The 12,986-nt window shown below is 38.4% G+C and overlaps 2 protein-coding genes across 4 annotated transcripts; one reads left to right on the forward strand and one right to left on the reverse strand.

The window, feature by feature from the left end:
- Positions 1-3,330: 3,330 nt before the first annotated feature.
- On the reverse strand, positions 3,331-6,921 carry LOC121894124. Of its 2 annotated transcripts, none has more exons than XM_042406483.1 (6): positions 6,598-6,921; positions 6,115-6,291; positions 5,866-6,022; positions 4,802-4,980; positions 4,350-4,578; positions 3,331-4,220 (listed from the first exon to the last, which is right to left on the reverse strand). In XM_042406483.1, exons 2-6 carry the CDS (start codon positions 6,268-6,270, stop codon positions 4,036-4,038), a joined length of 906 nt encoding a protein of 301 aa, XP_042262417.1. In that variant the 5' UTR covers positions 6,271-6,291; positions 6,598-6,921; the 3' UTR covers positions 3,331-4,035. The 2 variants fall into 2 exon arrangements, with proteins under 2 accessions (XP_042262417.1, XP_042262418.1); XM_042406484.1 differs by lacking the exon at positions 6,598-6,921 and adding an exon at positions 6,399-6,477.
- Positions 6,922-7,048: 127 nt separating this feature from the next.
- On the forward strand, positions 7,049-12,968 carry rrp9 (ribosomal RNA processing 9, U3 small nucleolar RNA binding protein). 2 transcript variants are annotated; one of them, XM_042406481.1, is made up of 15 exons: positions 7,049-7,257; positions 8,071-8,162; positions 8,283-8,395; positions 8,483-8,550; positions 9,052-9,093; positions 9,193-9,319; positions 9,408-9,532; positions 9,642-9,734; positions 9,838-9,938; positions 10,025-10,159; positions 10,978-11,040; positions 11,153-11,310; positions 11,528-11,607; positions 11,751-11,824; positions 12,810-12,968. In XM_042406481.1, exons 1-15 carry the CDS (start codon positions 7,183-7,185, stop codon positions 12,892-12,894), a joined length of 1,431 nt encoding a protein of 476 aa, XP_042262415.1. In that variant the 5' UTR covers positions 7,049-7,182; the 3' UTR covers positions 12,895-12,968. The 2 variants fall into 2 exon arrangements, with proteins under 2 accessions (XP_042262415.1, XP_042262416.1); XM_042406482.1 differs by having other exon boundaries at positions 7,050-7,257; positions 11,153-11,298.
- Positions 12,969-12,986: the final 18 nt, after the last annotated feature.

Consider the following 12,986-nt stretch of genomic DNA (forward strand, 5'->3'; position numbering starts at 1 on the left):
GAATCTTTAAAGACACTGCTGAAGACAATAAAACAGCCATGACAGATGCTCAAAATTATAACTAGCAATGTTACTTCATCAATGTAGTATTGTACTTCCATGAAGTTGAGCAGAGGCCCAGATATCCTGACTTTTAGTCTCTAGTATGGGTCAAGCTTCAAGATCCTACATTTCCCATACTGCAGCAACACTAATATTATCTTTTCCTTCCTTCCTTTCTTCCTCTACATCTTTCAAATCCCACTCCTCAAGTTTGTAATGTTGTTTCCTTGTCCAAGCTGACATTACTATGATGAGGTTACTGTCTCAGATCCCCCAGAGCCACAGAAGACATTAAACAACTGCTTTTTCAGGTAAACTTATTGTCCAGTCCAGTTTAATGGTAATTATAAAGGCAAACATAATACTCACTAATGTATCAAAACAGAAATTAATTAATACCTAATTCATACAGTACTCTTTATTCTTCATTACTCACTTCACCAATAATGACTGATATCAAATGTGTACGTATAATCATAGATCTTCATACAGACTCATAACCCTCAAGAGAACACATACCTTAAAGGTATTGGAAAGTTAATCAATAACTGTTCACATCTGTGGGAATATTTAAGAAGAGATGCTCTCTCTCTCTCTTAGTGAGGGAGGGACATGCTCAATAGGAATAATTTATGGAGGACACCCTGTCTCTCCTCCATCCGTCCCCATCCTTTTGAAATGAAAGATAATGAGTGTGCTTGTTTTAGCCCAGCTGCAGGGAACCAGCTGCATTGATTAGTATGTGTTCAGTGTCACCCTGCACTGCACCATCAAAGAGTAAACCTCTTACCAGGAGAGGTCTGACCCTCGATCGCTGGGCAGTTTTTTACAGAAAACAACTGGCAAGCATTGACTGAATATGTATTGCATGCATACTGTAAATTTTTATTGAATAAATAGCAGCAAATATCAGTAGTGAAATGCGAAAAATTAAATTAAAACATCCTTATTTCAATGCATACACATTATTTCCTCCTCTTTGTGTTGTCCTGAAATGTGCTTCTGCATATATGTATCTACCCATCTTGTGCTCATAATTAGGTTTCAAATGTATGACTGTGGAGGATGCTGTGTCCTAAATACATGCGCTTGCTCGCTGCCAGTGATCCACTGATGCTCTCCCCTGCCGTAATCTTCTCTGGTGGACAGCTATTGGCATGCCACGTTTGCAGCGAGATTTATCCCCAGGAAGGACTAGTGAATGTACATTCTGCATAGGTATTATGTAAGGGTGTCCTTATTTTCATCATGTTCCAGTTGCAGCACAGCATATGTTACATCCTTGAAGTCCACGTTTTACCTCTAAAATGGGATGGTCATTTTCAGCCACTAGTCACTGCGCTTAATTGAATTCTCTAAAAGCTTAATTCATTATAAAAACATGCAATGTATTTTTAGATTAGCCTCTGTTGGAGTTCCTCTTTGCTGGTATGTTTTCAAGTGGAAAAAAACAGCAAGTCATTTTCTACATTATCACCAGGAAGAGGGAATTGTGCCGGTCTTTTAATCCCTCATAAAGCTGTACAGTGAATTTCCATACAGGGAAACCCCTTAATCCCATCCTTTGTGATGACCTTCTTATTTTTTATTGTTAATAACCAACTTTGTGTTGATATATTGCAGTTGATCACCTTTCATTTTATATTAAAAAAAAAGAAGTAGGCATTAAAGATTTGATCCTTTTCAGCTACTAAATATGCAATTGTGATGTAGTAAATTAAACATATGAAATTGCAATGTGAATTGCGTGAATCTAGATACGTATTAGCCACAATTACACTGAAGAATAAAAAAAAGCATATTGGATGAATTGCAGTATATTTCCATTATTTTATACAGCAACATTTTGATGTAAATATGCTGGTATTGTACAGTAGTACTAGAGTCCAGTGAGAAAATACCAGGCCTGATCCTATCCAAGTACAGCACCAAGTTAGGCTGCAAATATGTCAGTATCACTCCATGTATGATGAGTTGAAGAATCACTGTTGTATACAACACTTTTTTTGTCTAGTTTGTTATCTCTAATGTTAAAAGTTGAAACTCTTTGTTTTTTGCTTTGGAATGGAAAATGGAACTTGTGGGTCACGTCTATGCATTCTTATTACAGTGAAACAAACAAATGTACACTCTGTTTTAGTCATTGAACAAGCTGAGCCTGACTACAATATGTTTTTACAGATGAAATAATTTTAGGGGGTTTTTTTTAAATCATTTGCTCCTGCCATTCTGATTGTGTACACCAAGGTATGATTTGTAACACTGACCTTAAATTTTGGTCCCACATTCCAAAATACTGGTATCTCAGTATTTTGTTAATAATTCTCAGGCCTCTTATTTATTTTACTGTGATTCTCAAACATACATGTATATATATTAACAGCATTTATATTCCTTTGTACATGATCTCCACTGACAACCATCAGAGCTGGATATAAACAGAAAGATCGTCTTCTTACTGCATAACCACTCATTTAACCCAGGATAACCAATTTAAAAAAAAGCTTACCAGGCAACTCTTTTCATTTTGAAAACTGGCAGTGGCTTCTCCAAAAAGTGTTCCTCTGAGTCTTCTTGGGTACAGTACTTCCAAAGCATGTTGATGACTCAGTCCTTGAAAAGCATCAAACTCAGTGCTCAGGTGTTGTTACCAGAGTTAATAAGAGTTCCGGTCCAACTTTGATGGCTCTATCAAGAACTGTGGTGCCGTGTTGCAAACCGTATATTTCCCAAAGACACATGGACGAGCCTCAGAAGAGGACCCCGGGGAGGGCTGATACTAACAGAGAGAGGTGATGTGCTGGTGAGTCCACTGAGACAGAACAGCTGGCTTGAGGGAAAGGAGGGGGAGGAGCCGGCAATAGCTGATTGTTCAAATAACATCTTTCAAGAGAAGATGACTCTATCAAACCGCCACCCACTGACATTAACCATGTCACACAAACACATACTCTTTTATCAGTCAGTATGTGGCAGTGACTGTCACACACTGTCCACTGTGCCTCTGCCTTTATAAATGCTCCTCTATTCTCTCCTCCAGACACTGATGTATTAGTTGAATTTGCTCAATTCATTCAGTTTTTCTTTGATTTGAGTTACTTTGTTTTTTGATTTTAACACCTTTATATTACAGCGGTTCTATAGCACTTGCAGAAGAGCATAAAAATAGGGCTCAGTGCTGACATCTGTTGGTTGTTGGGAAAACAAAACTGTATTCCCATGAGAGCATATACTGTACTTTATTGTGCTGATGTAAGAGAGGGTCCGAGTAAAGAAAACAGAGGGATATCAGTTCCTAATGTTTATTGGCCCTTACGTAATGAAGCACAACAAAGAAGTGATGTAAGAGATGTTGTGGAAGCAGGAAGATTGATTATCACTTACAACATATTTTGAAAAAACAGAAAAAAATAAACTATTCTAGAAACACATCACTTAGTGAAATGTACAATTTGTCATGAACAACAAATTACATCCTTATTTTTCAAAACATTTTCAATTGTCCTACTTTCACACACACACACACACACACACACACACACACACACACACACACACACACAAAGAGGCCAGTTGATTGAATGCTTGACAGAGAACAACTTCACAAACCTGTGAACTTACACTTACTACCTCAAACACAGTAAGTTAACTTAAATAAAAACACCACTGTTTTTAACCTTCGCCGACTACACACGTGACATTTTATAGTGCTGTTCAACTGCTTGGTCTGGTCACCAGGTTAAACTCAATTTAGACACTTTTCTTACATATGAGAAACAACAGGAGTTGTCAAAGTAAAAAAAAAGTAGAGTTCTAAAAAGTGTTAAACAACAACTGAGTTCAAGCACTAGATTTCTATACTGAATAAACTACACGTGGATTAAAAAAGGCAACCTGTCACACATTTCTATCAGTCATGTTATACTGGTGAACAACAGACAAAGGCAAAAATAAACTTTCCCAGACTCAAAAGGCTTTACACTGAGACTCCTTTCATATCGCTGAATTTTCTGGAAGGAGTGAAGCATCTTGGCAAAAGTTTTGATCAAGAATAGATTTGTTTTCAGCTTTACCCAACCCCAGTCTCTTCTTCAATAATTTGTCCTCATTATTTAACTTCGTCCGGATTGCAGTTTTTATTTGACTGCCATCTACACCAAACTTGTCTGACACATGATCTGAAAGAAGACACATGATTAAGTTGTTATGTCCATTTTGCATGATCAAATTCAGAGGTCATGAGCTGCAGCAAAGAAGGTCTGTGTGCTTCAAATGTAATAATATTAATGCTGTTCTCTATATCTTACCAATAATGCTTCTCAAGATATCAGGTGGGAGTTGAGGCTTGTGGCAATCTTCTCCAGTAAAACTGTTCCTCCGGCCCTGCAGAGAGTGTGTGGCCAAAGTTTCTCTGTCAAAAAGCATCATCAGCAGCGCGGAAGTGTACTTCTTGTAGTCTGCGATCTCTGCGATGCGCTCATAAAGATTTTTTGGTACTCGAAGGTTCTCAGAGAGATACAGGAAGTTGTGATCATCCTGAGGGCAAATAAGAAATATGTTAGCTCCAAACATTTTAAGATGCATTCATGTCTGGATATGACAATACGTTTATAAAATTGTCTACTACTGGTGAACCTGAGCTTAAAAACAAGCTTGGAATGGACATAAAACTCCTAGGATAACAAAATTTAAGTCAACTGAGAAATCTTCCCAAAATTGAGCAGTTATTAGAAGACACAGAAGATATATGAGCCCTGACCTCTGGGATATTATGAACCGCTCTCATCTCTGCATCAGGCTCTGCCAGGAAAGAGATAGATGCATCGTCTTGAGAGTTTTGCGGTGCAACTGCCGCGTCACCTCCTTGGAGAACGTGATCGAGAGTGACTCGCAGTTCATGCGCCGTGTGCCTCATCTGCATCATGAGAGTGTTCATCTCTGCACAAAGGGTCAAATTACTTTAGAAATGCTGAAACAGTAGCAGGTATATTCATAAAATGGTTAAAATGATTTATGATGATGATGTTTACAGACTAGGCTCAGGGCTGTAGCCAGGATTTTAGAAATACTGAGTTCATGAGTCCAAAGTCCCCCAGGACAACCCTCCCACACCTTCAACACTCTACACGTCAGTAACTGTCACATTTTATTTTTTATCTAACTGTTTAATTAAATGTTATTTCAAAGCCTTCTCTACACTTTTTATAGGTTATACATTTAGTGTAGAATACTAAACCCCCTTTTCTTTAATGTGGTAACACTTTTTTTCCCTGAGCCTGTAATTTCCTAATAATTTCCCCTGAAGTTTCCTTTGAAAAAACTATGTAAATGCACTGAGTTATAAAGGAATGTCCTTAGAAGAAAAAGAAAAAGCTCAATTTAAATTCAGATAAACGTTAATTCATTATTTATAAATTATTGGGGACTTCATTTTCTAAATATGTTAAATTAAATACACCACTGGAGACAAATGTCATATTTTTGCATGATCAGCTGACCTGCTGTGTACTGGATAAAAGACTGTCTACGTCACGTTAGCAATTAATTAGAATTATTTAATTGGACTTTAACATGGTCTCTATTTTCCCTATATTAGTATTGTTTGTTATTTAACTGTTTATTCCTAGAATGTAACTCCTCTTTACTTTCATTAAATCTGCTCCCCAAGTTTTCAGGAATGTGTCAGAGGACATGACCTCAGTGGTAGCTACAACCCCTAAGGCTCTGTTAAAAATGAATCACATACAGTTTTTAGACTGAGTGGTCTTGACAGTTATTTTCTTCAAGCATATCAATTAATAAATGAATCATCTTTCCACCCACCTTTCAGCTCTCTCAGCTCTCTCTCGGCCAAAATTCGACATCTGCGTTCATATTTGAGTTGCGCCTGCAGTTGCTCTATTTTCATGAGGAGACTGATGGTGTCTGTTCTGATACCTGGACTTGCAACATTTTCTTCATCAAAATCAATGGTTTCGTGCTGCCAAGTGAGAGGATATCGGGTGAACAGTTGGCATATGTGGAATGGAAACAACATTTTTTTTTTCTTGCACAGTTAGTAAAATCTCTCACCTCGTTTTTGGGAAAAGGTGAGTAACTGGACTCTTCAGCCAACGTGTACTTATCATCCGCTGGATCACCGCCAAACTCCTGTGTATCGGTGCCGATCTTCATCATCTTCACTGGGGGTTGGGATGGAGACGCTCCTGCCCCTTTCTTTGGTGGCATAGGTGTAAAAAAAACAATAATCTAGGGAGAGCAGAGACTTGATTATCAATTGACACATCAAGGCTTGTTTTTTTTCTGCTTAAGATGGAATCAAACTTTGAGTCAAACTTTTTTTTTCAGTCGCTTACTTGACTGTTTATTCGAAACTATGCCATGTGAGATAAAAATGAAAAGTTGCAGTTCACGTTGCATCCCCCTCCCCCTGCCTCCTCCTCCACCCCTCCTTCCAGCCCCCAGCTGGAGCCACTGAGTGACACAAACTGTCTTCCAACACATTATCATATAATATCATGATATTTAATGTTAGACGGTTCAGAGGAGCCTCACCTGACCGTTCAGCTCGACTTCAGGGATAAACTGTCACGACTCTCACTGAGGACAAAGACAGCGCAGTAAATGGAAATACTGCGTAGTAGAGGAAGTAGTAGTACTACTGCAGTAGTACAGTACATAGATCCTGATACAATTACGGCTAATTTTTGTCAGCAGGGCAAAACGTTTGTGGTTAAATATGTGTGAAATACAGGTCCCATATTTATCTCTTGCTATGTATGGTGCACATGTGTAAAAGATTATTGTGTGGTTTGATTTAAATTTTTTACAATTATGTGCGGAACAAAGATGCGAAAACTTCTTCCCCGAGGGAAGTATTTTGGCCCAGTACAGTTTCCTGCTCATCCAAATTCTTGATTTGACCAATAGAAATTCAAACTTTTAACAGAAGGCGGGATATATGAGTTCAGTTGTGGATATCAACCAATCAGCGTCTGTTATCGAATGCTACTTCAACTTCCTAGTTCGGTTGCAGTGCACCCATGTGGGTTCAATGTTGACTGGTTTGAGAAAGTTGAAGCGTTAACTCTTAACTCCGGTTACCGTTTACTTCGAAACGCAGTTCTGTCGCGTTTCACCATGTCGTCTTTTTTCATAAAGAAAAAAGAAAACCCCAAATTAGCCAAAAAGGGTACAGCCGTGATAAAACGAAAGGTAAGTGAGCTGGATTGTTAGGTAGCACGTTAGCTAGCCACCAGGTTGGCAAATACTAAGTTACTTACCGGTGTTTCAGTAAGTTAACACGAGTGACCGTGTTAACTGATGTAGTTGTCGTGGTGACAGCGGCAGTTGTAAATACGAAAGCCTTCGCTTCCCTTTAATTGAATGTCCTTTTTCGTTTTACATTAGGTAAAATTAAATGGTGTCGCCAACAGGACGCATCACATTTCTTCACTCATTTTTCCTGAAATCAATCTTTTCAAATGTTAGTTTGAGAGCAAACGCTGAATCTTGTGGCAGTCTCCAAATTGATGGGTCACAAGTTAAACAGACGGTAGGCTAGTCAAACAGGGTGGCTACTGGCCCTGTGACCACACAGTTTACACAATATTTAGCCACAAACTGTACTTTAAGTGTGTACACAATGACAAAGCAGGTTAATTGGTTGAATATGGGCCACTTTCTGATTGAGGATAACTGTATAAAATACCAAAATAGGCTAAGTTATAGCTGCACTACAAAGTGTTACTATGCCACGTTTTGTTTCCCACATTATAAGAAACATTGCGAGAGGTGAATGCTTCTTGCTGAGCACAGTTTAAGTTATGTAAATGTTTAGCGTAGGTAATAAACACAGATATATTGATTAAAGTAATATTGATAGGTTTTTAGGACACCTACTTGTTCTGTTCGTGTTAACAGGGTTACTCGTTAAACCGAAACACCTGCAGGTTTTTTTTGTTTTAGACACTAAAGGAAAATGATTGCATGTCTTTACTAAACCCTGTTTTTTCACTCCTGCTATAGAATGATGGGGACTCTGGAAAAAGCAAAATACAAGCCAAGAAACCAAACTCCAAATACAACGAAGAGATTTCCAGCGACTCCGAGACAGAGAGGTACATTTCAGATACAACTCAGAGTTAAGCATTGATAATTGGCTTTATGGCCCTGAATTATAAGCACACAACTAACCCATTATAGTGATTAAAATGTTGTCGGTGGTTGTTGTTATACAGTCCTACAGAGCCCAAGAAAAGGCCATCCAATGAAGTTGTTGAATATGACGAAACCCCACAGGAGAAGAAGCTTAGATTAGCCAAACGTTACCTTGAACAGCTTAAAGAAGAAGGTAAGCGTCTACTATCCACGTGCCATTGAGGTTTAACATTACAGTCTATGCTTGTATGTATTCATTAAACATTCTTGTGTCTATCAGAGGAAAATAAAGCTGAAGAAGAATCCTTTGAGACAGACCTAGTTGCTGGAAGACTCCAAGAAGAAGTGGTGAGAAGTGTCTTCTCTTTTTAAAAAGTATATAGGGAGTAAATGCAACTTTTGGACATTTCCCCCCTTACTTTTCATAATCCTGTTTCTGTCCACTGTGGCCATATACCCTTGTTCTTTTACAGTTTAGTGTAGTCTAGAGCTGCAATTATTAGTTGATCCAAAGAAAATTAATCTGCAACTATATTGATAATCGATTTATGGTTTCAAGCAAACATTCTTTGGTTTCAGCATGTGACGATTAGCTGTTTTTCTTTGTCATATATGACAGGGTGGGTTGCAGGTCAGGTTACATTGAGGCTGCCCAACTCTCTATTTGTTGGAGATCGTTGGGGCCCCTCCTGTGTTTTTTACTTAAAGACTTCATTGTCTCCATAATTTCTAAGACCAACCCTGCACACTTGATCTTAGAGACAGTCATTTATTTTGGAATTGTTATGTAAGATCAGTTACTGTAAACAGGTCTGTGTTATTGATCTTGTGTATGTGATTTCTCCTTAGCTTGAACAGAAAGGAAAACTTCAGCGACTTATTGCCAAAGATGTAAGTATGAGAAATTTCATCTCTTAAATCTCCGCTGCATGCTCAGTGTCTTATAAACAAACTGGCTTTGATTTGACTTTCTTTTTATCTGTCTTTTAGCTCATTCCACCAGATCCTTCAGAGATCAGGCTGTTAAGAGGACACAAGCTTCCAATTACCTGTCTGGTGATCAGTTCTGATGACAAGTTCATCTTTTCTGCTGCTAAAGACTGCTCCATCATTAAATGTTAGTATATTATGACGTCAGAAAAATATGTATTAAAATTTCCTCATAGTTGGCTGTCTCAATTCAGTTTTTATTCTTAAATCTTCAGGGGATGTTGAGAGTGGGAAGAAACTGCATACAATACCTGGTGGAAGGAAAGGTACAGAGGATCGCCATGTTGGACATACAGCCCACATCCTGTGTATGTCCATATCATCAGATGGAAAATACTTGGTGAGTATTCCTCCTCAAGCAAATTAGTAATATTTCATTGTCCACAGTTGTATGTGAACCAGACTTGGAAAAAGTGTAACGGCATCAACTTTTCTCAACATCTTTTTAGGCCACTGGAGACATGAACAATCTGATTATGATTTGGGAAGCAGAAACATGTAAACACCTATATAAATTCACAGGACACAAAGGGCCTGTGTCGGTACGTTCTCAGTCTTTATCCCACAGTTTTTATCTTGACAGTTGTGTAGATAGCAGGCTTGTGGTCCTCTTGTGAGTAATATCAAATGCTTTTTCCTTCTCAGGGTCTCTCGTTCAGGAAGGGAACCCATGATCTGTACAGCGCCTCTCATGATCGCTCAATCAAGGTGTGGAATGTGGACGAGAACGCATATGTGGAAACTCTGTGAGTAACTTACCCAAACTAACATTTATCTCACTGCCCAAGATTAGGCTTTGTCTAAAATGTAAGAATGAAATGAATCTCCACAGCTTTGGGCATCAGGACGCCATCACAGGACTGGACAGCCTGAGCCGTGAGCGCTGTGTGACTGCAGGAGGACGGGACCGCACTGTGAGGGTGTGGAAGATCGCCGAGGAGTCTCAGCTAGTGTTCCACGGCCACGAGTGAGTCTCTGTCTGTCTGATTCTGTATTCTCGCTTGTTGGCACCAGTGAGTTCAGATGTGTTGGTTGGTCTGTATATAAGCACACTGAAGTTAAAGCAGAAATAAGTCTTTTTAATAAGTTTTTTTTTTTTTCTTTGCTTTTGAGTTAGAAGTGAAGGGTATACGAATGATCAAACAAGTAATGAGGTGATAAACAAAAAATCTAAAGGATCAGTGCAAGTTTATTTAATGTAATGTAACCAGGGATCATTATGTTCTGTGTTTAGTGGTCTAGGTTCAGGTTATTTATGCTTGTAATAATTGATGCAGAACCTGAAACCTGGACTTTGTAGAATTAATTTCTCAACAAAAATATGGATGATGTATCTTCAAATTTCAAAGCTATGTTTATTACTTGAAAGCAAAAAAATCCCTTTATAAAACACTGAAGCACGTACAAAGAAATATTGATACAAACTAAAGTACAAAAAGTTATTTCAGGTGACTTGTACTGTATGGTACAGGTTTCCAGAATATGACAGAAGGAAGTATAAAGTTGTTGTTGTTGTGGGGATTTTCTGTAACTCTACTTTTTAGTTTTTTCCATGTCCAAATGCTTTAAACATGATTTCCCCAGGTGGCTTAAGATTTATAATGAAGCATATAACTTTTGGAAATGAGAATAGTTGTGAGTATTCGAGTCTCCATTCATGGCAAAAAAACCCAATAATTTCTTGTCCTAATATTCATCTACAGTGTATATGTCATACTGCTACTATGAGCTTACAGAAAGACAAACGTCATCTATTCTTTTTTCATTATTCTCGTTTCCCCCCAGGGGTTCAATTGATTGTATCCAACTCATAAACGAGGAGCACATGATAACAGGAGCTGATGACGGGTGAGGCATGACTGGAACTTTTTCAACATATATTTTCCAGGATCTTGTCGTGCTCACAGCTTCATTCATGTTTCTCTTTCATGCCCTCTCTCAATTTTCTGACCGACCTCAGCTCCGTGTCTCTTTGGAGTGTCAACAAGAAGAAGCCTCTCAGCACAGTGAAGCAGGCTCATGGTTGCCATGGCGATGCCGGGCTGGAGCAGTCTCACTGGGTAGCTTCGGTAGCGGCGCTTCACAACTCGGATGCTGTAGCCTCAGGTGCCTCTGGCTGTGAGAGTCGTCTTTACCCAATTTTTGAATAACACACACATTTATTATGTGCAGGACACATTAATGAAACCTTTTCACAGTGTATGAATGCAGATGTCTTCAGTATAATTAACACATTTCTTTATTCCCACACACTTGCACAAGTACACCAGTGGATTTATGTTTATCTGTACTTATCTGTGTTATGATATAAACTAATAATGACTCTGCTGTGCAGGTTCCCACAACTCACAGGTGCAACTGTGGAAGTGTGGGCAGCATTACCGTGGGCTAGAGCCTCTGTTCAGTGTGCCAGTGGTAAGCTCTAAACTGGTCCTCTTTTGTTTAAAATATATCAAATTTAATTACTACATCTCCTCAGCTAAGAATGAAATACTGCCAGATAACAGTTGCTTCCTCCAAGTGTCTCATTACGTCTCTTCCTCTACTTTCTCTCCCAGCCCGGTTTTGTCAACAGCCTGAAGTTTTCGAGCTCTGGTCAGTTCTTGGTGGCAGGAGTTGGACAGGAGCACAGGTAACTGAACTAATGTTTCCATAGAAACTGTCCGTGGAGTTCCTGTTAACCGTCAAACATTAGTGTGGGGTCATTATCCAATGCATTAAGTCTCCACTAGATGGCAGAGTTAATCCATCTCAGCTTTAGTCACAGGTGAAAATACATTTCACTTGTCTCAGGTGCAGCCTCATCTGAGTTTTCTTGAAACATGTGATAGTCTAGGTAAATTAGATGGCCCGCGAGTGAAACAATAACTGTCGATTGAAGAAAGCTCAAAAAAATTGGAAATGTAATATGTATTAGATGTTAGACAATCTTACACTTTTATCAGATTTATTTATGAAAATACAAGTGACTTGTAAAGAGGGATTTTTATTTATTACAGCATGCGGTCGATACTCTGCTCCAAATCTGCTCCATACCAGAAAATTAATTAAACAGTTGCTGCCTGGTACACCATATTTAATTTTTTTTTTCACTTAATGGCCATTTTTAAAGGTGTTAAATATAGCAACCAGAGCCGACAATCTGAACATAACCTGAAGGCTAAAGTGGCTCTAATAATTTCCAGGAACAGAATAGGAGTTCCGACAACCAGTCTCATCACGCCAGGCTGGAGCTGAATCCAAATTTGACAGCTGAATACATGATCTGTTTGGATTTGTGATGCTGCACAATATTTAAAATATCAGGATGATATTTGTCCTGATTTGATTGACATTAATTCATTTTGTCACATGACTGGTAAACAAATGTTTGAGGTACTGCTGGTAAAGGATAACTAGTATGATTTTTCGATGTAGACTTCTTCACCACTGCTAGTTGTTGCTGGATCAGTTTGAAACATAATTTCAGCCTGAAGCGGCAAAAGAAAGTGGATCATAAAACAAGCTTTTATCTCTTTTTCTCTTCTGTTTTTTAGATTTTCTTTTGAATTCTGTGTGATGGTAATGATCTCTGTTTCTATCCATTACCTCTTATTCTCTGTTCATGTTTGTTGCAGGTTGGGCCGATGGTGGAGACTAAAAGAGGCCAAGAATGGGATCTACATTATTCCTCTTAAAAGGAAACCTCCTAATCCAGAATAAGACAAGATGATCAAAAAGTGGATTTATACGTTTCTTTTTTTTTTTTTTGTAAATTAAAGGTTTAAAAGCTTTGAGTGTAATGTTTTTGTTTA

This window comes from Thunnus maccoyii, chromosome 3 (genome assembly GCF_910596095.1).
Source record: "Thunnus maccoyii chromosome 3, fThuMac1.1, whole genome shotgun sequence".
Taxonomy (NCBI): domain Eukaryota; kingdom Metazoa; phylum Chordata; class Actinopteri; order Scombriformes; family Scombridae; genus Thunnus; species Thunnus maccoyii.